General features: G+C 46.1%; 1 protein-coding gene across 1 annotated transcript in view; it reads right to left on the bottom strand.

The window, feature by feature from the left end:
* VPS13B (vacuolar protein sorting 13 homolog B) overlaps positions 1-24,395 on the bottom strand; it is a 2,999,480-nt gene that overhangs the window by 8,439 nt on the left and 2,966,646 nt on the right. Inside the window, exons 59-61 of the mRNA XM_086966051.1 lie at positions 22,820-22,996; positions 11,686-11,788; positions 2,489-2,738 (exon numbers count right to left, since the gene is read on the bottom strand). Coding sequence (XP_086822177.1) covers positions 2,489-2,738; positions 11,686-11,788; positions 22,820-22,996 — 530 coding nt within the window. The remainder of the gene's footprint in view (positions 1-2,488; positions 2,739-11,685; positions 11,789-22,819; positions 22,997-24,395) is intronic.

Genomic DNA, 24,395 nt, shown 5'->3' with positions numbered 1-24,395 from the left:
ATGGGTGCCATCAAAGGGCATGTTCATGAGCGAAGCCTGGACATCCCCCAAAAAGCCAGATGTTCTCAGCCAGGTGTGGGTTCCAATAGCCACCGTCGTGGAAATCGCTCTGCCAAGCAAGTCGGTTGTGTCTAAGCCACATCAAATGGCAAACTTTACTGCATCTCTCCCGCCTGTTACAGCTTGTGAGAAGTTGGCCCGGGCCTTCTTTGGGACCTGTGGCAGCACTGATGCAACCATTTCCCACAGAGAGTGGGAATAACGGCCCAGTAAGCATGCTGTGTTCACCGACCACAACGCAAGGCTGATGGAAGAAAAATATTTCTTGCCCCAACTATCCGGCCTCTTGGATTCCCTGTTTGGGGGTGCAGCAGGGAACGCAGGGAGGTAGAGGATTGGACTACCGAACTCTTGGGGTGGGGTGGGTAGTGAAGACGTTTAGGGTGCTTGGTTCAAGGTGGTGGTGGCGGGTGATCGCCCTGTGCACTGGAGCACCTATGCTGGGTTTGGACCATGTTCCCAGAAGGAAGTGTGTGAGTGCCTCATTTAAAGGGTGGAAAGGTTACGAAGAAGAAGCTCCAGGCTGCAGCACCTATGTAAAGATGTTAGTCTTGACCGCCACTGAGGGTAGCTGGCGGTCATGGACCTCATCCGCCTTACGCTTCACCATTGCCTAAGATGTTCCCTCCTCCATAGCCAGGGTGGGGAGAGAAAGCATGCCAGTATCTGGAGAGGTATCCAGTCTGTTGGCTTCATCCAATTCTTCATATCAGTCCATGTCCTGTTCATAAGGCTGATCTTCTAAAGGGTTCAGCAACCCCTCCCATTCTTCTCCCAATCCTAGTCCACCAGAATAGGGCTCAGGAAACGACCTAGGACCTATTGCTCCTGTCAGCACTGGAATCGGCATCGGTCAATGAGGTACCAGCTCCAGGTTGTTGGGGATGAGTAAAGTGCAAATGGGAGCCAGGAGCAACAGCCCCGGGATCGGAGTCTGGGAAGGTTGTAATTGAATAACCGTCTCTCCTCTTGATAGAAATAGAATGAGTATTTGATTGATAAGGTGCACTGGCCATAACTAAAGGTGGTGCTATGCAAAATGGGTTTCGGTCCCCGCATCCTTCCTCCTGTTGCCACTCTGTAATGCAGACCTATGGCCCAGGTTAGGGTAAATGGGAATTTGTCAAGAACCTTCCCATAGATACAGAAAGCATCAGTGTTGCCCACTTTCACCCCTGTCCTTCGCACTGGTGATGGAGCCTCTCATGGAACTATTTGCGTTGATGCCAGAATCCAGGGGTCTCGCTGTATGCGGACGATATGTTGCTATATGTCAGGATCTTATGGTCACACAGACTGTGTACCATGACCGATCACTTCAGATATCTAGGTATGACAATAGCTTATAGCCTGCAAAACATCTGAGACCTTAATATGCCTCCATGATTGGGCATCCTTACCATTCTGTAGAATGGGACAGGACGGCCCTATTCAAGATGATTTCCCTCCTGTTTCCAATATGTCCTGCAGCACTACACTCTGCCATCTTTCTTTAGTGACTTCCAGTCCACCATCAGTGCCTATATTTGAGTGGGGAAGACACCCTGGGTTAAAATAATATTCAAAAGTAAGGGATCACCTGCTACACTTTGGTTATCGGGGCAGGGGATAATGTCTAATACAAAAAGAAACCCCAGCCTAACCTTCAAACATGTTACTGGTTAAAAATCCTTCTCTTTCCCTTCGATATGCTCTGTAGATTTCAGCCCTTCCGAGCCACTTTTAGGACTCTTTGGGAGAATATACTCTATCAACAGTGCACTGGAGGAGGGAGTAGACAGGCCTCTAGATTCGGGCCTGAAGGTCATCTTGTTGGGCCTAATTGATGATTTTAGTGGTCCGCGTTGCGTTCTCTCCCATGTGGCATTGCGATACATAGTAACCAAATGTGACATAGCCCAGTACTGGGGTGGAAGTGAACCCCTCACCGTCGCAGAGTGGACAAGCAAAATGGATAATTGTGCCAAATTGTAAGAGTTGTTGTATAAAAACAGAGGAGTCCCTAGGAAATATGCGAAGATTTGGCTGCCCTGGCTTGATATGCTTCTACGATGTAATTTTTGAACAACAGTGGAGGAAGTTGGGTTTCTCTTTAGTCCAGTCACTCTGTTGCTACACTATCACATCAGTCCTTTGATCTGTAATATTATGAGATGGACTGTAACTGACAGAATTTTGTATTTTGTTGTTCTACAATTGTAAAAATCAATAAGAAATATGTTTTTTTTAAAATAAACACTGTCACAGATGCCCCTAGTATACGCTTATATATTGCAATCAAATTCTCGGCATCCAGTTTATGACGAATTAAATATGTAATGGATAGGTGCCAACACATAGTAAACACGGTTGTTTTGGGATCATGTCTCATTGACATGCTTGCAAGCTGCCTATTCGTATCCCTTAACTCAAAACAAATATAAATTACCTCCAAATCCGATTGCACCCGCTGCTGCTTCAGCTGCACCTTTAGGATGTTACCCTGGGTACAATCCTCTTCACAGTCTATTTCGGTGACCGGAAAAGCCTGCTGTTGAGTATCTTCACTGATGCTGACCACAAAGAGCACCTCTGATGTCAGCAGCAAGCACCCTTCATACTCCTGACCTGAGCCGCTCACAATAACAACATCTAGCGTCATGTGAACTTCAGGCCTTCCAAGGGAATGTAGCATTTTCCTACAACAAAAGAAATGTAATAGTTACTGTATGTTAATCAAAGTAATCAGGACTCCTTCTTATTCTTATTTGATGGGAATTTATTTTAATGGTCCATTCTTTCTTGTACTTGTTTTCCATCCCAAAGTGCCACATGTTGGGAAATCCCGCATGCCATGATGAGGACTAAAAATACAGTGTTTAAATCGCATGCTTTCTTGAACTTTTTAATTAGTCTTAAAAGAAAGTTACTTATTGACTGACAAGTTGATTTGGATAAAATCACATTTCTCAACAAAAGAACTTGGAACTCATTGTACAATTCTACAAAGAAAGGACACCAACATGCAACGCGGGCACTGACTCAAGTGCCATCCTATAAATGCCAGCCAAGAATTGGGGTAAGAATACTACAGCATTCTTTACACAGATACTAAAGACATACATCTATGGCCACTGGGGAGAAAGGCCAATTCTGCTTGAAGTGGTAAATTTAGTATCCAATTTAGTGTCATGTGTTCTTTGTGCTGCTGTCGTATTGCTTTTGGATTGCTGCAGTTCGCTAACTCACTTAAGCTTCAGAGATACTCAATACAAACCTTGTTCAAATGTCAGAATCAATTAAATATGGTCACAGATCGCCAGATCCTTTACTAAACAGTTTGCGGAAAATGATCAGGGAATGTGTTTCTACAAGTTACACGAGGAGTTGATTTGACAAGACTGGAAAGACTGTGAGCAAGTTCTCTATTGCCATTCATTGCAAACATTTGACTTATAGCACTAACATCTTTTTTTGGCATTCTTTATTAAATTTTTCAACTTAATACTTGCTATGTCATGGCAAGTATTCTAGCAGGGGAAAAAGTGGATTCAGAAAATTACATGATATTGACTTTGCCAGTGAGAGGTAAGAAGGATGCCCTGGTGCGAAGCACTACCTTGTCCGACAAAAACATAAGATAAGGAGGCGAGCAAGAAAACGGTTGACACTCATTCACCCTCCGGGCCGGTGTAATTGCCACTAAGAAGGCTGTTTTGATGGTCAACAGCCGGGGGGGGGGGGGGGCAGGGGGGGATTGTGTAAAGGCTCAAAGGGAGCCCACATCAGATAGGTGAGGACCAAGCTAAGGTACCACTGCGGCATAACAAAGAATGTAGGTGGAAATAGATGAGCCAGCCCTTTCAGAAATCTAGGCAAAATGGGAAATTTGAAGAGAGAGGGCTGGTCAGTCAGCCGCAAAAAAAGCAGACAGAGCAGAAAGGTAACCCTTGAGAATTCCCAAGGCAGACCCCTGCTGGGCAATGGTCAGAATGAACAAAAGGCCTGTAAAAAGAGAAGCAGAAAGAGGATCAAAAGGCCTTTCTGTATAGGATAATACAAATTTCTGCCAACGGCAGGCGTTTACCATCTTAGTGAAGGGCCGCCTGACCGTCAGAATAACGTTACAGACTTCGGGAGAAAAGTCAAAAGCTATCAACTGTCACCGCTTAATCTCCACGCATGGAGGAGCAGAGTTGATAGGTTTGGGTGGAGAATCCTCCCCTGCTGCTGTGACAGAAGATCCTCCCGAAGGGCCAGCCTGATCGGAGGATCGATACTCATTCTCAGAAGCTCTGAATACCACACTCTCCTTGACTAGTTCAGAGCCACGAGAATTATTGGGCCTGGTCGCTCCTGATTTTCGTCAGAACCTTGTGCAGGAGTGGTATAGGCGGAAAGGCATACAACAGACCTGAGTTCCACTCGCAATGAGCTATAGCTGCTTTGGAAACTTCAGCACGCAGTACTGCTGACACTGCACGCTCTCTTCGGAAGCGAACAAATATAACCAAGGTCCTTCCCATGGCTGAAAGAGACCTTGCACCACCTCCGACTGGAGATGCCATTTGTAATCAGCTAGGCATCTACGGCTGAGTTTGTCCACCCTGGCATCCAGAGAACATGCCACGTGTTGAACCATCAGTGTTATGCTCTGCTGTTCCAGTCATGTCCGGTGACGAAGAGCCTCTCGACAAAGGGTCCACAACCCTACCCCGCCATTTGTTGCAGTACCACATGGCAGTGGTGTTGTCCGTGAACACCTGCACTAACTTTCCCTTGACAGAGGGAAGAAATGCTTCCAAAGCCAACTGATTTGCTCTGAGCTCCAACAATTTTATGTGGAGCCCTGTCTCCGCCTGAGACCAGTGTCCCCTGACCTCCCCCTCCCCAGGTGGCTGTCTCATTCCATCACCACCCCTTGTTGTTAAATATTGTGTCCACCCTAAGCGTGGAAGGGTATACTCAGATGTGAGTCCCTTGCTCATTGCACCATCAGGATTCAAGCAAGCCGGGCCGACGATGGCTGAAATGCCAGAAACCGGTCCCCGGTAGCTTGTTTCCTTCCCAGTGTAAGAATTGGCTTGGTAGTTTGGTTTGCCCTGTTCCCATCATGCACTGGGACAGGAACAGACTAATTTGCATATAGCCAGGTTCTGAGCTGGGATGGTGCAGTGAGCTAAAAAATGGTGTTGGATCTAGCCCTGATCTCTTGACTGGGTGAGAGTATTCTGCTTAATTCAGAAACTCTGTCCATCACCACCCCTTGTTGTTAAATATTTTGTCCACCCCAAGCGTGGAAGGTTATACTCAGATGTGAGTCCCTGGCTCATTGCACCATCAGGATTCAAGCAAGCCGGGCCGACGACGGCTGAAATGCCAGAAACCGGTCCCCGGTAGCTTGTTTCCTTCCCAGTGTAAGAATTGGCTTGGTAGTTTGGTTTGCCCTGTTCCCATCATGCACTGGGACAGGAACAGACTAATTTGCATATAGCCAGGTTCTGAGCTGGGATGGTGCAGTGAGCTAAAAAACGGTGTTGGATCTAGCCCTGATCTCTTGACTGGGTGAGAGTATTCTGCTTAATTCAGAAACTCTGTCCATCACCACCCCTTGTTGTTAAATATTTTGTCCACCCTAAGCGTGGAAGGGTATACTCAGATGCGAGTCCCTTGCTCATTGCACCATCAGGATTCAAGCAAGCCGGGCCGACGACGGCTGAAATGCCAGAAACCGGTCCCCGGTAGCTTGTTTCCTTCCCAGTGTAAGAATTGGCTTGGTAGTTTGGTTTGCCCTGTTCCCATCATGCACTGGGACAGGAACAGACTAATTTGCATATAGCCAGGTTCTGAGCTGGGATGGTGCAGTGAGCTAAAAAACGGTGTTGGATCTAGCCCTGATCTCTTGACTGGGTGAGAGTATTCTGCTTAATTCAGAAACTCTGTCCATCATCACCCCTTGTTGTTAAATCATTCCAGAAGTGACACATCTGTCACAACTGAGATCTGGTTGGGGAAGGGAGAGGGTGCTGCCGTTGACCCAACCATGCTTTGTTAACCAACACTGAAGATCTTTTGCAGTTCCTTTCGAGATCTGAACCACGTTGGTGAGATTTCCCAGATGCTGTGCCCATTCAAGTCCCACTAAAGCCTGCATATGCCACCTGGCATGTCTTACCAACAGGACGCAGGAGGCCATGAGGCCCAACAGCCTCAAAGTCAGTCTCACCGAAATCAAGGACAGAGGCTGAAATATCGGAATCATAGCCTGAATATCCTGGACTCGCTGCACGGGAGGATAGGCTCAAAAGTGCACTGTGTACAGAACAGTTTCAATGAAAGGAAGCATTTGAGGAGGAGTCAGATGTGACTTCGGCACATTTTTAGAGAACCCTAGTGAATGCCAAAGTCTGAAGGTTGGGGACGACTGCCTGGGGTGAGGACACCTTCAACAGCCAGGTAGGGGAAGACTGACACCCCTACCCTGCACAGATGAGCTGCGATCACGCCATCACCTTGGTGAACACCGAGGGGCACTGGTATGGCCGAAAGGGGAGCACGGTAAACAAAAAAAGTGATTGCGGCCTATCTTGAACCGCAGGTAATGCCCGTGGCCTGGCAGGATGGGAATGTGAAAATACGCATCCTGCAGGTCCAGTGCTACTATCCAGTCTTCTTGATCTAGGGCAGACAAGACGTGAGCCAGAGTGAGCATTTTGAATTTCTCCATCTTGAGCAAAAGATTGACGGTCCGAAGATCAAAAATGGGCCGCAGCCCCTTGTTCTTCTTTGAAACCAGAAAGTAGCAGGAATAACAACCACAGCCTACTTCTGAAACTGGGACACTTTCTATAGCTCCCTTGGCCAAGAGAGCTGTAACTTCCTCTTGGAGCAACTTTAAATGATCCTCCGTCAGCCATTCCTGATTTAGCAGAATAGTAGGAGGAAAAGAAAGAAAAGTAGAGAATAGTCCTCCTGGACGATCTGCAAGACCCACTTGTCCGATGTTATGGATCTCAAGCGGGGAAGATGATGACTAATTCTCCCACCAACTGGAGTAGTGTGGCCCTGCAGAATCAGCCTAGGAGTGCTTGGAGGCTGCGGCTGCTAGGGGCAGTGTGGTCAGCGACTTCTGGCCTCCATTTGATGATCGGAATGCACCATGCCCATGTCCTCGCACAGCTTGGGCAGTCTGTGCTGGACGGTGGCTGCGATAGGACTGACACAGCTGGAAACCCCTTCCGTTGCCATGAAAGGGGCAAAAAGAATACTGGCCATGGGGGGTGGATGAGAAGCCCAAGGATCTGGCCGTAGCTTGAGAGTCCTTGAACCTGCCTTTTCCCCAAAAAGAAGAGTTCCATTAAAGGGTATGTCCATCAGATTGGCTTTGACATAGCCCTAGAAGCCAGTTGTTTAAAGTCAGGTGTAGCGCCTCAAGGCCACTGTCGTTGAAATCGATCTGCCCTGCAAATTGGTTGTATCTATGCCACACAGTATGGTGAATTTTGCTGCATCCCTTCCATTCATGACAGCTTGGGTGAGCACAGCCTGGGCCTCCTCCTGGACTTGTGGCAGCACTTGTGCAAACGTCTCCCAAAGGGAATGGAAGAAACGGCCCAATAAGCATGCCATATTCACCCACCGCAATGCCAGGTTGGAGGAAGAAAACAACTTCTTCCCGAATTAATCCAGGCTCTTGGATTCCCTGTCTGGAGGGGCGTATGGGTATGCGCCTTGGGGTGTAGAGGCCTGCACCACCAAACTTTCCAGGGTGGGGGTTGGCAGAGGAACTTTGGGTTGTCCGGAGCTGGGCAATGGCAGTGTGCATTCATCCAATTCACAGGAACCCCTGTGCTAGGTTTGGACCATGTACCTAGAAAGGCATCGTAAGTGCCTCATTAAAGGGCAAACGGGGTTCTGAGGTGGAAGCCCCAGGTTGAAGCACCTCGGTTAGGAGATTAATCCTGACCTGAACATAGGGCAGCTCCAGTCCAAGGACCTCAGCTGCTCTCTTAACCACCACGGCATAGGATACCACCTCCTCAGTAACCACAGTTGGTGGAGAAGGCATGCCAGTATCTGGGGAAGTATCCAGCCCACTGGCCTCCCCAAGTTCCCCCTACCAGTCCAAATTTTCCTCAGACATATCCTGGGTTTCAAGAGGGTCCCCAGACCCCTCCCAATCCTCTCCTGAGCCTAGCACACCTTTAAAGTGCTCAGGCGAGAACATAGAATCTCTGGGTTCTGTCAACATCGGAATTGGTGTCGAGCGGCGTCGTACCGGCTCTGTGTCGCCGGGGATGAAGATGGGGCTTGCGCCACCAATGGGCATCAGAGACGTCCTAGGTACCAACTTTGGATCCGATGCCGAGGAAGGTCGCGATGGCATGACAGGTGTCGAACCAGATCAGGGATCGGTTCCCTGAGGCACCACTGGCGCCGTGACCGACGACTTCGAACACAATGAGGCCTCTTTCGACCCTGTACGTAGATCTTCATTGGATTTGACTCTCAGAGTGTTTATGATTAATTCCTAACTTTCCTGCGTGGAGAGGGATACGTGGATGCCTACGTATTTAAAGCTTTCGGTCTTCACAGTGACCTCGGTTAGCCAGACTACCACACTAATGTATTACCCTTCGGCACCAATGCAAATGTACCTGGAGCAACAGACAAGCCCCAATGCCCAGCCCACCCCACCCCCAGAAGCTTCAAAATTTCTATCAGTCTGCATGAACACCAGAGCGCTGTCTGCATAAAACGATATGCTGTCTTCCGTCAGTCCAGCCCATTAAAAACTGCTTAAAAAGGGCATCTATCCTTATCCACTTGGACAGCGGCTCTATCAACAAGGCAAAGAGCAGCGACGAGTGGACATCAATGCCTTGTGTCCCGTTCAATTGTGAAGCAATCTGATAGTGTTACACCTATCCTTACTTTAGCCATTGTACCAATGTAAAGGGTTTTGACATAACTTGTTAAAAAATATCCAAAGCGCATTTTGTGGAGCAGTTGGAATAAAAAGATCCCAACTAAGTAAAGGTGCTATTTTTTGCACTTAGTAGATAATGACACGTTGGGGTTCGTTACTTATCTGGTGCGATAAATAGCACTTATTGGGTAATTGAAAATAACACGCAGGTTTTGGTGTTTAACACACCAAAATAAACATGGTAGGGTAAATTCAGTACACATTTCCCCGGTTAATTTTCGGCAGGTTTGACCTGCTGAGATTTAAAGAATGTAGGGTTATCAGATACATTGAAAAAAAAGTCATAATTTCCGTCCCGGGAATAAACAGTGGCTTACACATGGGACAGAAATAACCGCTCAACTTCTTATCAGGGCCTAGGAGTGGCAAACACATTCTCAAAATCAGTGAAAGCCAATGAGCATGGCTCTTTGTTTTCACGAAAAACCAAGTGGGTGCTAGATGTAAGCGTCCGAGAATATGCATGGTCCCCTGTCCAGGCATAAAGCCACACTGGTCCTGGTGTATTAATTTGGAGACACTTGTGATCAGCTGGTTGGCTAAGCCTTTGCCCAATATTTTAGTCTTCGAATTTGTGAGCGATATTTGCATGTAAGCGAGCAGCAGTTCTGGAGGTTTGCCCTGTTTCGTGATGACTATTGTCGCAACTCGCAGGTCATTTGAAAGAGAACCCAAGCCTGAGTCACAAAAGTAAACATACACTTATGTGTACATTTTTTTTTTTTTGGTATTCACAAGCTATGAGTTAATAGTAAGTTTACGACTGCTGAGAGTCCACAGTCATGGGCGGAGAACTCTGCACATAAAAAGAGAGGCCTGCCCTATTTTTTGCAAGAATGAGTGATCATTGCAGAGCAGCCTACAGGTCATAAATTCGAATTCTGTGCTGACTCGGCCTTTCATCCTTCGTGATCTTACGGCCTGAACAGTATTAACGTCTGTTTTCTAAGTGCCAAGGCACAATTGAACCGGGCCTCAACAACATATTAAAACATGAATTACTGGGGCACGCCTATTTTCATATCTGACAAAATGGAAAGCTAAAGATAAATTGTCCGAGAAGCATGGTTGAAACCCCGCAGCGGGAAAATGAGCCGTGGAACAGCTGCCTCTTGACATACTTTGTGTATGGAGAGTTAAAATAATGGCGCTTGAACTTCTCGAGTATAAAGTCTAATTTGTTCCTGAAGTTCAACAAGTATCACATGTTCATCAAAGCTCTTTCAACATACATATGCCCTTTGGCCCACCCCTGGCAGGGATCCAGATAAAATGGAGTGTTGCGGTGATATTTATGCATCGAAACAATGTAAGCATCACACTCACACGTCGTAAACAGCGAAAAAATAACCCCACGAGGCAGGAAGCCAAAATGTACAAGTTCCATTTGAAAAAAATATGTACATAAAAATCTTAGAAAAAATAATAACATTCTGGAATAAAACCAGAAAAGGAAGGAACGCGTGCCAGCATTGGCAAGTTGTTATTCATAGGAAATTAACAGTTCTCAATAGTCAAAACCATATTTTTGCTTTCTCAGACAGCTGCTGAAAGTTGTCCACAGTGTTACAAGCGCACCTTTAACTTTTTTTTCAACACATCCTCTTGGTTGAGAAGGCTTGGGTCACAGAATGTAAAGCCCTCATTATGGAACAGAGGAGAGGGGAAAGTCAGTGAAGAAACGCAAACTTACTGAACAGTAAAAACACTTGTAAGGGCAACACAGCAAATGATTCGAGACTGAGTAAGTTACACTGCAAACTGCGGGGAGTGAGTGCAGAGAAATGAGACGTAGTGTAAGGCAACACCTACTGCGGGGGGAGTGAGTGAAAAGACTTGTATAGACAGAGACGGTAAAAAGTGAAGCGAGGAAGGAGTCTTGTATAGCCCAAGACCACAGACTGCGGAATGAGTGAGAAGACTTGTAGAGAGTAAATATCAGAAAAGTAAACGGTGAGTGCAACACAACCTCACATAGTGTAGATGGGCTGCTGGAGGTGACTTTGATTGTTCAACCCTACAAACGGTGAGCAACCCTACAAACGTGAACGTGAGTGAACGCGGAGCTGTTTACACACTGCACCACAAACTGTGGAGAGAGTGAACGATGACAGGCCAGGGAGTGGCCAGCCTGGCTCAATCCAGCACCAAACAAGGTTGGAAGAGTGATAAGACGTGCAGTGTAAAATCAAAAAGTTGGCTGGATCAGTGCAGATACTGGCATGTTAAGACCACATGTCCTTCTTAGAGAAGTACAATCTAAGACCACTCCCTCCCAGGAACTAAAGAGAAACAAAGGTATCTATTTAACATTAATACACAGATCACCTGGAGCAAATGTGAGACAATATATATTAAATACATATAAGTGGGCAGCTATCCATGCTGGGCAAGGGATGTAAAGTAGTTGGTTGTAGGACCTGCTAAAGATACCCAGGATTTTAAATTCTCAGGCCAAGGAGCTGACCACAGCCCAGTGCATGGCTATCAATCATGATCAACAAGGAACCCATTAGCACCCTGGCTCTGTTTGACTCTCCCTTAGGCGCTGGAACTCACCCTTTCCAAGAGAAGCAAGTCTTACTCTTGACAAGAAGCCAGAATCAATTTATAAACAGCGTGGAAGTAAAAATGAGCAAGTGTTTCGATAATCTCACCAGACATATTTGACATGGCTGTTCGGGGCCTGGTCAGCACGCGGGTCGTTGGGATGATAGCGGTGTTTAGGAAGCTGAGAAAGACCAGCTCCATGCAGAATACCTGTGGTGAGAAAGAACGGAGAATAGGATTATTGTTTTTTTTCGCTGTTTTTCAGCAACGGTTTGCACAGTGCAGTGATGTCATCTGTTTAGAACAGTTCATAATAGAGTGCAGGTCCAACATGATGTCACATCTTTGGAAGCTACAATTCAAAATAATTCATCGTACATTAGAGTCTAACAGAAGTGCACTTAACCCCGGTGTCCAGCATTAGCTAGAGACAGAAGAATGAAGGCTGCAGAGCCAACCATGGGCTAGCAATTAGGAGCACCACAAGCCCCCCCAGAGAGCTATGATTCTGCATCGTACACATCGCTTACAATTCACACACAAAGGCACGAGCACCGTTAACACTCAAGCTTCATTTGGAAATACTTCTGTAGCTGTGTCATGGAGGGTAAAGTTTGAAAAACAAACTTTTCCCTAGATACGGCACAAAAATAGAAAGTCTCTAAACTCAGCTATTAAAAATGTACCCACACACAATGATTGGTCCTCACATGGCATGCGAGTTATGTTTCCCCAAGCGCTGGTACAAACTGAATTTAAACTGAAGCAGTCTACACAGATTTTTGGGTGGAAAACCGGGTTCTGAAAATGATACGAGAATAAATGCTGGGAAAAGATAGGACTGCCATAGAAAAACCACTCTCAAGCCTTCGGGCCTGGGGTGAATGTTACAAACCAACACTTCATACTCACCTAGCTCGACAATACACATCAAAAAAGGACACAATAATAATAACTACTGTTTAAAAACTGCTTCCGTGACATCATGGCTTGAATTGGCTTCAGTGTAGGCTGCTTATGGAGCGAACTCTCTGATTATGCCGTGTGTAACATATGGGTGTGCAAAAGTGACACATAATGAAACAAATGCTTTCTTATCTTTTTTATTCGTTATGGCCGTGCAACAAACGTGTGGAATTGAGCAACAGCTCTCATTCAAAAACAGTGGGCTTCAAAATTCTTTCACAAAAGGGATTTTCAGAGTGACCTCTAATAATGCAAATAAATACTATTTAGATTTCCTGTGTGGAACTCTATTTCATTTGGATATCCTGACGCTCTAGCAAGGCCTTTCTCTGACTGAACACCCATGTTGGTAACTTCTGTAAAGACAAATGTTTAAAAAGACCTTCAAGAGATCTGTGGAGGCTACAGTGCTTCCGCCATTATTCAAAAAGTGCCCTCCAGTCCAGCACAGGGCACAGGATGAATCACCTGTAGTTGCGGTTAGTTTGCTGTTCAGTTCCATTTTTCATCTGCACTTATTTTTTTTTCAAGAGTCTACCAATCCAATTCTGATTTAGAAGTTCAGATATAACATGCACAGCTAACATTCCTGGAAGATTTACCTAATTCTGATTAAGCTATTAGGGTAGAAAAAACATACATTCTTCCCTTAGAACAAAGAATACAAAATCATTATTTTGCTAAAACTTAATTTTGAAAAAAACAGTTACATCCCATGTGTTGGGTATGTTAAGCCTTTGATTCTGTACATTCATTGTAGCAGGGGTTAGACGGAAGTAATTACATATTTGATTATGCAATTATAAAGCAGCATAAACTGTGAAATAGATTGGGTATCATGGATGCTGAATCCCAATCGCTATATACATTGCGAAGTTAAGGCGGGTATCATGGATGCTGAATCCCAATCACTATATACATTGCGAAGTTAAGGCATTAGAGATAAGATTGATTCTAATCTTCACATGCAATGACAAACAATAATATGAGGTTTCTTAGCTGTGGCGGTCGATATATTGCAATTTCTGAATCTGTCAATTGATGAATTTGCTAAAAAGCTTAGGAAATGACAATGTAAAACACACTGATTTGGAACTAGAAGGGCTTCAGAGTGCTGAAATATAGGTGGGGACAGATGAGTTAGAAAGTATGCCGTTTTCATTTACAACCTAGATACTAACAACTTTACCCTGGCGTGGTCTCCTTCTCTACATAATTGAACGGGTGGTGGTATAAACTTTTCCATATCTTGCTGAATCTAGAAACAACACAAACTCTACAGTCATTGGAGAAGGCACAACTTTGAGTTTCAAAGACAAAAAAATAACAAATGTCTTTTAAATCAAGAACAAGGAAACTACTGGAAATCCTCTAATCATGGATCACAAGTGACGGGCCGACAGAGGAAGCATATAGTGATCACTTCTGCTCAAATGCAGCTCCGGCCACAGCACCATGAACACACTCAGGATGAAGAAGCTGGGGGCATTGTAAACTCAAAATATTTCCATAACCTATTGTAGTATCTCCCACCTTTGTCCCCCCCGGCGACTCCGCATGTAATGGAGCTGCTCGCGGTGACATCACTTAGAATGTCACCGCGACCAGCGTTCCAGGGCGAGCGCCGAGGGCGAAGGTGTGAAGCTGACTTTCGAGAGAGGCTGTGGCTGAGGTCGTCAGGTTACCACGGATTCCAATAAATAACTTATGGTTATCTCTACTAAGCGTCTGGCGTATTACTGGCCGCTTTCACACTGGCGACGAGGACAAGTTAATCCTGCGACCTCAACACACAAGAATAAACGGAGGTGACAGCTTAAGGAAGAATTGTATTTCAACATCCCCGAGGCGGACGGAGTTGCGGAACATATTTTCTAAATGAAGGCGACAGTGGAATCGAGGGAAGAAGTGTCGATCCCGTGGCAGTCCTAAGTGCAGCAAGCAATGCGAGGAGAAGCGGCTGCTGATCGGGGGAAGAAAAGTTGAAAAAGGAAAAGTTCCCGTCTGCATCGTAATCAGAAGTAAGGTACGCCTGCCAGCTGACCTTAGCGCGCTGTGTCTACACCCACGATTAATGAACTTGTGGACTGAATTTGCGGTCGGAGTCAGTGCAGCGTGTGAGGTGATTGTTGCTGCGGGCGTCTGTTAGCAGTGAAGGGAAGCGTCAGCTACATGGTGTGAATACCGGCATCTGACAGCCAGCTGGCAAAGCGGCGCACAGTTCCAACTTCCACGAGAGAATCCTGAGGTGAGCGGAAGCATAGGGAGTGGACTACTCTAACCCAGGTCCTACTCGTTTGCTGCGTAGTGCCAGGAAGGGAAGCTAGAGGTGCACCGAATGGCCTGTGTCGTCTGCGGAAAGCCAATGTAACGAGGGGTGTGGCAGCAAAGCATGATTTCTGTAAGGCCAACCTCGCGCCCTCAATGAGCGATCGCATTACCTTCAGCAAGAGCCATTTGCGCGCCAGTACTCCCTTCAATTGATCATCGCTGCAGTTGATGCAGTTTGTGAAGTGACGGGTGGCATAAGCAGTGCACCGCCCCCTGTTGCTTCGCACCACATTGAACCAAAACTTTTGAAATTTCCCCACGCTGCAATTGACATTGACGCCACCTTATCGTGAACAGCGTACAAACTTGAAATTGTGTAGAACTCGCCTCATCGGCCTGTGGCATCCTGAACTGTGGAATAGTAGCAGCGTAAGACGCCTCGGCGGAACAAATTAACATAACTGTGGCCTTTCACTGTGTGTTCTGGATTCCCCCGTGCAATTCTAAGGGAAGGCACCCTCCGGGTTGTGATTTGCATCCCCATGGACTGGCATGCTCGCCACTGTGCTCACTAGTGTCATAAAGGGAAAAAAAAAAGATATGTGGGGTAGTTAATTCCTCGTACCTTACTCTACTAGTGCGTTGAGAACAGCACCGGGCCCCATTCTGTACAATAGTGGCTATCAAGTTACCCTGTGTTTGGCATTCTAGGTTACATAGCCCTCTGTAACACTGCACCCAGCACTGTCTCCCACCTACCTCTGTAGCCTAGCAATACTCTTGTGGTTGGGAGTTCTTAGTTGTCTTAGCGCTCTGTACACTATACCATGCAGAGCGTGACTCCTCCGACCTTTTTCCTGACTAACCCAGTGGACCCTAGTATTCAATAGAAAAAGTGGAAGAAAGTATTTTTGAATTATGCCACTGTATGCGGGCCGAACCTGGGACTTGAGAGGAAGGTAGCATTACTAGCATACTACTTAGGGGCGGAGGGGGAAGAAGTTCTAGATCACCTCCCAGATTTAGGGACGCAGGAAGCGAGGGGCCTCAATGAGCTAGAAGTAAGTCTCAAGAAATTAGATTTACATTACCTTCCCAAAACAAGCACCATAATGGAGAGGTACCATTTTGGGAAGAGGGCACAGAAGGAGGGGGAATCTATTGAAGATTTTGTATCGGAGTTGAGGAAACTAGCTGCAACTTGTAAATTTGGTGGTGCAAGTGAGGAAAGGATCAGGGATCAGTTTGTATTAGCTTGCAGAATGGAACGTGTACGTGAGGAGCTATGGCTTAAGGATGATCCTACCTTGAGGGAGGTTTTGATCATAGCAAAACAGGGTGAGCACATGTTGCAGTGTGTCAAGGAAATAAAGCAAGACACAGGGGAAAAAGGGAAAGATGATAAGCCTGTTGTGAGTGAGATGGTGACCGAATGTGAGGCCGTATCTGTCATCAAAGGGCAGAAAGTAACGGGTAGAGAGCAGAAGGAGAACAGAGCGGGTGGATCATTCAAGGGCACCTGCTACAGATGTGGCAAGCAGGGGCACCTAGCCAATGACAAAGAGTGTAACGCCCTGAGGTTCACATGCAACAAGTGTGGAAAGAAAGGTCACTTTAAGCAGTATTGCAAGAGTGGACAAGGGTTTAACAGGCAGAGTAGAGACAGGACGAACATAGTCTGCGATGAAATTGTGGTGCAAGTCAACGAAAGTCAGGTCAAATGCCATAATGACATCATGTGTGAAGAAATTGTAGTGCAGGTTGATGAGGGTCAGGTCAGCAGCCCCAAAGACACCATAAAAGTGGGGAGCACTGAGTTAGAGGCATTATTCGATTCCTGCTCTAGAATAACAATCATTAATGCTAGAGAATTCGCCTGTGTGTCCAAGGGGAAGATAATTCTGAGGAGAATGGATGTGAGACCTGGAGGATATGCTGGGCGCCCCATCTCAATGAAAGGGTACTTCTGGGACAAAATAGAATACAGGAACAGGTCAACAGTGTCCAAGGTGTATGCGTCCACAGTAGGGGATAACATTTTGGGGTGGCAAGCGCAAAAGGAGCTGGGGGTCTATCTCAATCCTAATAGCAACCCCCAGATTTTGATACAGGAGATAATGCAACATAAGGAAGACGTAGTGTCTGAGTTCGAAGAAGTGTTCAGAGAAGAGCTAGGATGTTTAAAGAACTACTGTCACAAGATAAAGTTGAAGGAAAACGCTAAGCCAGTCGTGGCCAAGGTCAGGAAGCTTCCAATTGCCATCCAAGAAGAGGTGAAAGCTGAACTAGAGAAATTATGCAAGGCAGGAGTCATCGAACCAGTGGAAGCAACGGAATAGTTGGCACCCATTGTGGCCGCTAAGAAAAAGGATGGGTCGGTTCGGCTCTGCATCGATCTGAGAGCACTTAACAGAGAGGTCGTGGTCGATCGATTTCCTCTTCCGAACATCACCCAGATGATGAGCATGCTAGAGGGGGCAAAAGTGTTCTCCACCCTCGACCTCACCTCTGCGTACTTTCAGATCAAACTGCATGAAGAGTCGCAAGAACTCACGGCGTTTGTGACACCCATGGGCGCATACAAGTTCAAAAGGATGCCTTTTGGATTAGTCTCGGCGGCTGCGGTGTGTTAGAGGCTCATGGGGAACATCTTGAAAGGCATCCCAGGCGCCGTGTGTTATCAGGACGATGTGCTGATATTCGCAAAAGACCATGAAGAGCATGACCAGACGTTGAGATGCGTGCTGGGAAGGTTCAGGTCGCAAGGTCTAACGCTGAAAAAAGAAAAGTGCGTCTTTGGCTGCCCAGAATTATACTTTTTGGGACACAAGGTGACAGCTGAAGGAATGTGCCCTAAAGATGAGCTCTAGAACACCATTGTAAGTTTGATGCCCCCCACAAGCAAGGATGAAATCAAGTCGTTTATGGGAATGCTAGAGTTCTATGGGAAATTCATACGGAACTTTGCAGGAAGGACGTACGCCATCAGGCTGCTATTGAAGAAATAGACGGAGTTCAACTGGAGTAAGGAGTGTCAGAGGGAGTTTGAAGATGTAAGGAGGGCACTGGCAGAAGCCCCCAGCTTGTAGTCCTACATACCCAACCGGGCCACAGTGGTCACCACCGATGCAAGCGCAAAAGGACTGGGAGCAGTCCTCACACAAATAGGCAAAGACGGTGAAGAAACGATTGCGTTCGCCTCTAGATCACTCCAGAAGTCCGAAAACAACTACTCGGTGATCGAAAAAGAGGCTATGGCAGTTTCCTGGGCATTGGGAAAGTTCAGAGACTTCCTGTGGAGCACACAGTTCACGCTGCGTACTGACCACAAGCCGCTAGTGGAAGTCTTCAGCAAGAAGGGCCTAGATGCCATCTCCAGCAGGATCAGGCGGTGGGTGGTCAGTCTTCAAGAATACACCTTCTGCGTCGAGTACGTTCCGGGAACACGCAACTTTTCAGCAGACTGCTTGTCAAGACTCGTAAATGAGGAGGAAGCGAAGGAGACGCACGACAGGGCGGATGATGAAGCAGATGAACACCAGATGGAAAATGTCTGCGCTATCCAGAAGGAATTAGGAGAAGAAACATGGAAAAACGCTATGAAGGAAGATGAAATCTTGGAGGAGGTGTGCAACAGAATAAAGGGCAGGTGGAAGCACGAAGACAAAAGGGAGGAGACTCTGCGGCCGTACTGGGTTGTCAAAGACGAGCTGTCCATAATCGATGAATGCCTGTTCAGGGGAACAAGACTAGTACCACCTGCGTCGGTGAGAGAAAGCCTAGTGGAGATAGCCCATGAAGGCCACATGGGTATCACAAAGACGAAGCAAAGGCTGAGGGAGAACTATTGGTGGCCAAGCATGGACCTTGCAATTGAAAGGAAAATTAGGGACTGCATTCCGTGCAGCAACAGTGACAAAATCTTGAAGCAAATGACACCGCCTATGGTATGCAGGCCGCCATCGTCAGGACGCTGGGAGGAATTGACACTGGACATTGTGGGTCCATTGACAGGAGAAGTGCGCACGCCGTACATTCTGGTGCTCATGGACATGTATTCTAGGTGGCCGGAGGTGAGACTAGTGAGCGAAGTCACAACGAAGGTTGTCATCGAGTTCATGCAAGAGTTATTTGTCAGAGAAGGGCTACCCAGCAGCCTACTCACAGACAATGGGGTGCAATTGTGTTCCAAAGAGATGGAAGACTTCCTGGAGGGGAGAGGTATCACTCACAAACGGTGTGCTCTGAATCACCCCGAGACCAACGGCATGATAGAGCGTTTCAATAAAACCCTCAAGGAAAGCATCCAACTAGCGAAAGCCAGTGGATTAAGCTGGAAGGAAGAAATATGGAGGCGGGTGGAAGCATACAGGTTCACACCGCACCAAACAACGGGAGTCACCCCCTTCGAGTTGCTCCAGGCAAGGGTACCTAACACCAAGCTATCCCCAGGCTGGATGGGGTGGCACAAGGGATGGTCGGATCACTCAAAAGAAGCGAAAAGCCTGGAGAAACAAGAGGGAGCCATGATGGAAAGGAAAAAAAGGTATGACCGGCTCAAATCAACACGGGAGGCCAAGTTCAAAGTAGGAGATACCATCAAGATCAGGACACCTACTGGTAGAGCAAGTTGGTCAGGATACAGTGGTACAACCAAGTTCACAAAACTGTTCAAGAATGCTGTGAAGACTCAAGAGGGGAAGATCTGGAACCTGGGAAGAGTAGTGAGGTTTCACCCACCCGGGCATGACTCCGATAGTGAAGGGGAGGGGAAGAGTGATGTGGGAGGGAGCAATCGTGCAAACACTAGGAAGCCGTTGCCGGCCTCCCGCCCAGTTGGTAGGTCTAGCAGGAGAGTGACCAGACCCCCCAGACATTTGGATCAATATGTTATGATGTGATTTTCTGTATGCTATTGTTCTTCTGTTTATTCCCTTTTTTCATTCCCCAGGGGAGGGGTATGTGTGGTATCTCCCACCTTTGTCACCCCCGGCGACTCCGCATGTAAAGGAGCTGCTCGCGGTGACATCACTTAGAATGTCACCACGACCAGCGTTCCAGGGCGAGCGCCGAGGGCGACGGTGTGAAGCTGACTTTCGAGAGAGGCTGTGGCTGAGGTCGTCAGGTTACCACGGATTCCAATAAATAACTTATGGTTATCTCTACTAAGCGTCTGGCATATTACTGGCCGCTTTCACACCTATCAACGCTAATATGACTTTGCTAACAGTTGTAACTTTAGGGGAATACTACAGCCATCAAAAAGCTGATACTGACAAAGCATCTCCCTACAGCAACCACGTCTACAAACAGTAATGCGGGCCCAGTCAACAGTACCACAAATCAATTTTGCAGACATGGATTTAAGCTTGATATGCCATGAAATATCTTGTTATTGTGTTTCAGTAACAGACGTCTATACATGCATATAAAAGCACCCTTTGTAATGAAATGGTGAATACCCATAAATTTGTTCCATGAAACAACAGATTACTGAAGAGTAACAAGTGTTCAATTTAAAGGCTATATGGGTCCAGGAGTTTTAACAATCCTTCAACTAATTCACCATGATACTGTAAGGCAGCTGTGAACCACTGCAACAGTATGCTTTTAATTAGGTGACTAGCCCTATGATGTGCTTTGAGATGAAGCAGGCGGTTGAGTTGATGTTTTCGTCGGACAATGTTCAATTAAACTCCAGAAGGTCACTTTCCTCTTGTGTTCAGCTCACAAGGGTGTGCATCATTTTGATGTAAAGGAATCTTTACTAAAAGTTAAGTGATAGAAATTAATTGATGGAGGGTGAAGGTTACTGTACTATTTTGAGCTTGGAGAACATACTTAATGGATTGAGTTGAGTAAAATATAGCAAAAGGGTTGGGCATTGGCCTTGAGGACCCTTTCCGAGTGATCATGCGCGGTGCCATGGAGGATAATTATGGACTCTGGAGCAAGCAGGTGAGTGGTTGGAACCACCAATGCTGTTCAGGTGCTGCTGCCACCTCAGGGTGAAAATAAAAACTCAAGGTGAAGCCTGCCTCGTAGCCTGGCGCCTGTTAGTAAAACATTACTATACCATCATTTTAAAATCATTCTTGGTAGGTGGAGGTTTTATTAATCAACATTTAAAGAATGCATGTTCAGTAACAGTCAAAATATTTTTGTATTTCTTTTTTACATAAAGAACATCATATGCAGAGCATTAAGAAATACTGACATCACATAGCATCCGTTATTATGACAACACAATGTCTCCTAAAGCTCGGTCCCATATATTAGACAGACCTCATCAAATACATACCTTTGAAGTGCACTGATTGTCTTTTTTAGCAGAGATGACTATTCTTTATTTAACACCACCATGAATGCCCTCCATGGCTATGTTTGCGCTTTTTCCTTTGGAGAACACGTTTCTAAATAAGACTGTAGCAGGCCCATATGTTCTCTGGTTTGGACACAAGCGTCATGAACTGACTATAGGTATCTGCTGCATTATTGAAGAGCACCAAAACCTGCACCCAATCCCAAACTCTTGGAAGGGGGTCCCTGCCCCATCCCCGCCCTATTTGCCGCTTTGCCAATAACAGTGACAGTGCAGTATATTCCCTTATCGCTTTTGGAGCAAGTGTAACATAGCCCAGAAAGGCTGTCATGGAACATAACTCAGATCCCCCCCACCATTTTCCCTATCGCTGCAAAGATATCCTCCCAGTATGCCTGCATTCCCAGCACCACCAGGCTAAATGCATAAGGACAGCCAGTGCATGGCTATAGAGTCGGCACCTAGCACGTACTGCCAGAACCGTTCCGGAATGTGTTCAAAGCGCGGTATAAGCTTGAACGAAATGAGTCCATGTCTACTGTTCAGCGAGGTGGCCTGAATCGCCAAGCAGCAGTGGCTCCATTGCTCATCAGCAATACTGCGCTCAAAGTCCTGTTTCCCTTTCAAGCCGCCTGGCTCCTGCTTGTAATGCCTGCGCTCTGGGCCTTTTTATAGATCCTAGATATTATATGTTTGTATTCTTTCGTTTGCACCACATGGGTTAACAGTTAATAAACTTTGATTGCGCCTTCTTATATCTCAATAGAGTCTAGGTCAGTGGAAGTCAGAATATACCGCTATTATTAAGGGAGAGTCTAAGAGGGAAACGTTCACCTTTGCTCACCGAAGCGAGCCTTCAAAAGAGAAACTCCATGAAATAAACTCCCTCCCCTAAAACCAACCTAGGCAGGTTCAGCATTTAGAGAGGAACATTTCTACCGATTAATGCAGAGGGCAAAGTCCACTCTGAAACTGTATGTACCATGTGGATAGGTTTTAGCCTCTCAGAACGGTTGAGCAGTAAAATATTACTGTAGCCATAGTACAGCGTCCCAGACAACAGACAACCCACATTCAATACACGTGCTTCATGATGAACAAGGCATCTCTGTATCTCACACTGCAGCCGTAGTGCCTCAAGCTTGAGACTGCTCTTAACCAAATACCTGGGTTTGAAAAGAAAACAGAATATGGAGACTATGGCTGCAGAAATGTAACCTCTGGTTATGCTGTACTATAGGAACACTACTAATCCATGGACATCCTGGTACTAGCTAGTTTCAGTGGAAAGGTGAGAGGTGTGCCTGACTTCCCATAAAGAACATCTTCTAGAAATGAGTAAATTACATACAATAGAATTATCTCTTTTACGGCCTTAGTACCTAAAGAAAATGCATTGCTCCTTAGCGTCTATACCCCTACTCTGCAATCTCTCAAAACCATTTTGCTAAAACACATAACGCCATACAGTTTCAAAGCAATGAAGCATTATACAAAGTAAGTGCAGCAAAGACACAATTAAATAATCTTCCGTTTTTTTGTAGTAGAATAGTTCAAACTAGTAACGATCGATGTATCAATGAATGATACTCCAACCAGCCTTCACAGGGGTGTGTACATTCTAATAGGTGTCTTTGTAAATAAATACAAATCCTTGGGATAATCACTTTGCTCAAACTTACCATAGCCCGTCTGAGACACCAGTTCGGCCGCCCCTCCGATTGGTTTGGTAAACACCCCCACGATTCCTTTTCCCACGCCTGAGATGACACCTTTGGCCTTGTGCCCGGCTGATGCCTGGGCTTCGGACGTTTTCTGGAAATTCTGCATGGGCTGGTCCACAATTCCAGCTATCGCCCCTGAAAAAGAAACACAAGGTCCCATTTGTTTCACCCACTTAGCAATGCTGTAGCATCTACGTGAACTCCCCCGCTCTACTGTCCTCCAACAATGCGCCACAATACCTTCATAGCTCTCTGCATTTGTACCTGGAATGCTCGCTGGAAGCCATTACTGTGAGGTAGCTTAGGACCACTGATGAGAACCCTCATTGATATATCATCCGCAGTCAATAACATCTCTTAGCAATGAGACCTGCACACGCAACACAGCCTCGCAAGTTCCATATTAAAGAGCTGGGATCACTGCCAGTTCCGCCAGGTATGCCTGCACGTTGAGAATGGAAAGAACCTATGGACTAAGAGTGACAGCACCAGAGTTATATCTGTAAAACAATAAGTGACGGCCACAAGTTTTTTTTTCTCAAAAGCCCGCGGCAGAAGCTATCAGGTGTTGAAGGTGATGAATACCAAAGCTGTGCGGTCTTGATTCTTCCATCCACCACCCCACCCCTAAATAAGCCATGCTCCCCAAAAACGAGTGTTGGTGGGCCCCACCTATTACCCCTGAACAGCATCACCATAAATCGAACCTCTTTTTAGACTATACTACCGCTCTCATTAACATTGCGTGAGATCTTAGGCGAGCTACTGGACTTCACTCTTACCAGAGTCTGATCAAACAAGGATCAAGATATCTCTCTCTCTCTCTCTCTCACACAGCTGACGGGGGTGGATGTGCTAATGGCAGAGTTGTGAAAAGCAGAGTTTGACAGCTATGTTATAGTTATGTTCTTTTTTTTTACTCTGCTGCAAAGAAACTGGCAACAAGGAAGTATGTGACAGTAAACCTGTTTTGGCGTAATCGCTCACAAATACGGTGCATCTGAAAATGTTGCACAGGGTTAGGGCACCGGCTGCAGAGATCTTTGGGTGCCCAGCAATTTTGAGATGATAATATTAACAGTAAGGTAATACTGCCGATTATGCACTTGCCAGCGAGAGCTGTGCTTTATCTGGTCACAGTTTTGACTCATCCTAAAGTACCAGAGGGCTAATGCGCCTTCTGCAAAATGCAATGTGCAGCACCCAGATCATAGATTTGTATTTAAGGTAAATAGCAGTGGGTTACCGGTTTTGTTGTAGAGATCTTTTTGCTACTTACAGTTTATAAGTTAGCACAGTGAGCTGAAATGTGTGTCAAGGAGCTGCATGCACACTGCAAGGCACATGTTTAGACGCTTATTGTTTTCTCTCATTCTTTTGTTACCCTAAGGTTGCTCAGAAGGGTACCTTTGGGTAACAGTAAAGTCTTACTAGTACCGAGAATACCAATCGCTGCGTTACCGTTTAAATCCTGACTTTGAATTTCTTTCGGACCAGCACTTATAACATATGATGCCTGCCAGTATGGAAGACA

Source organism: Lissotriton vulgaris, chromosome 4_1, assembly GCF_964263255.1.
Source record: "Lissotriton vulgaris chromosome 4_1, aLisVul1.2, whole genome shotgun sequence".
NCBI classification, from domain to species: Eukaryota; Metazoa; Chordata; class Amphibia; order Caudata; family Salamandridae; genus Lissotriton; species Lissotriton vulgaris.
This window is presented reverse-complemented; position numbering and strand designations above follow the sequence as displayed.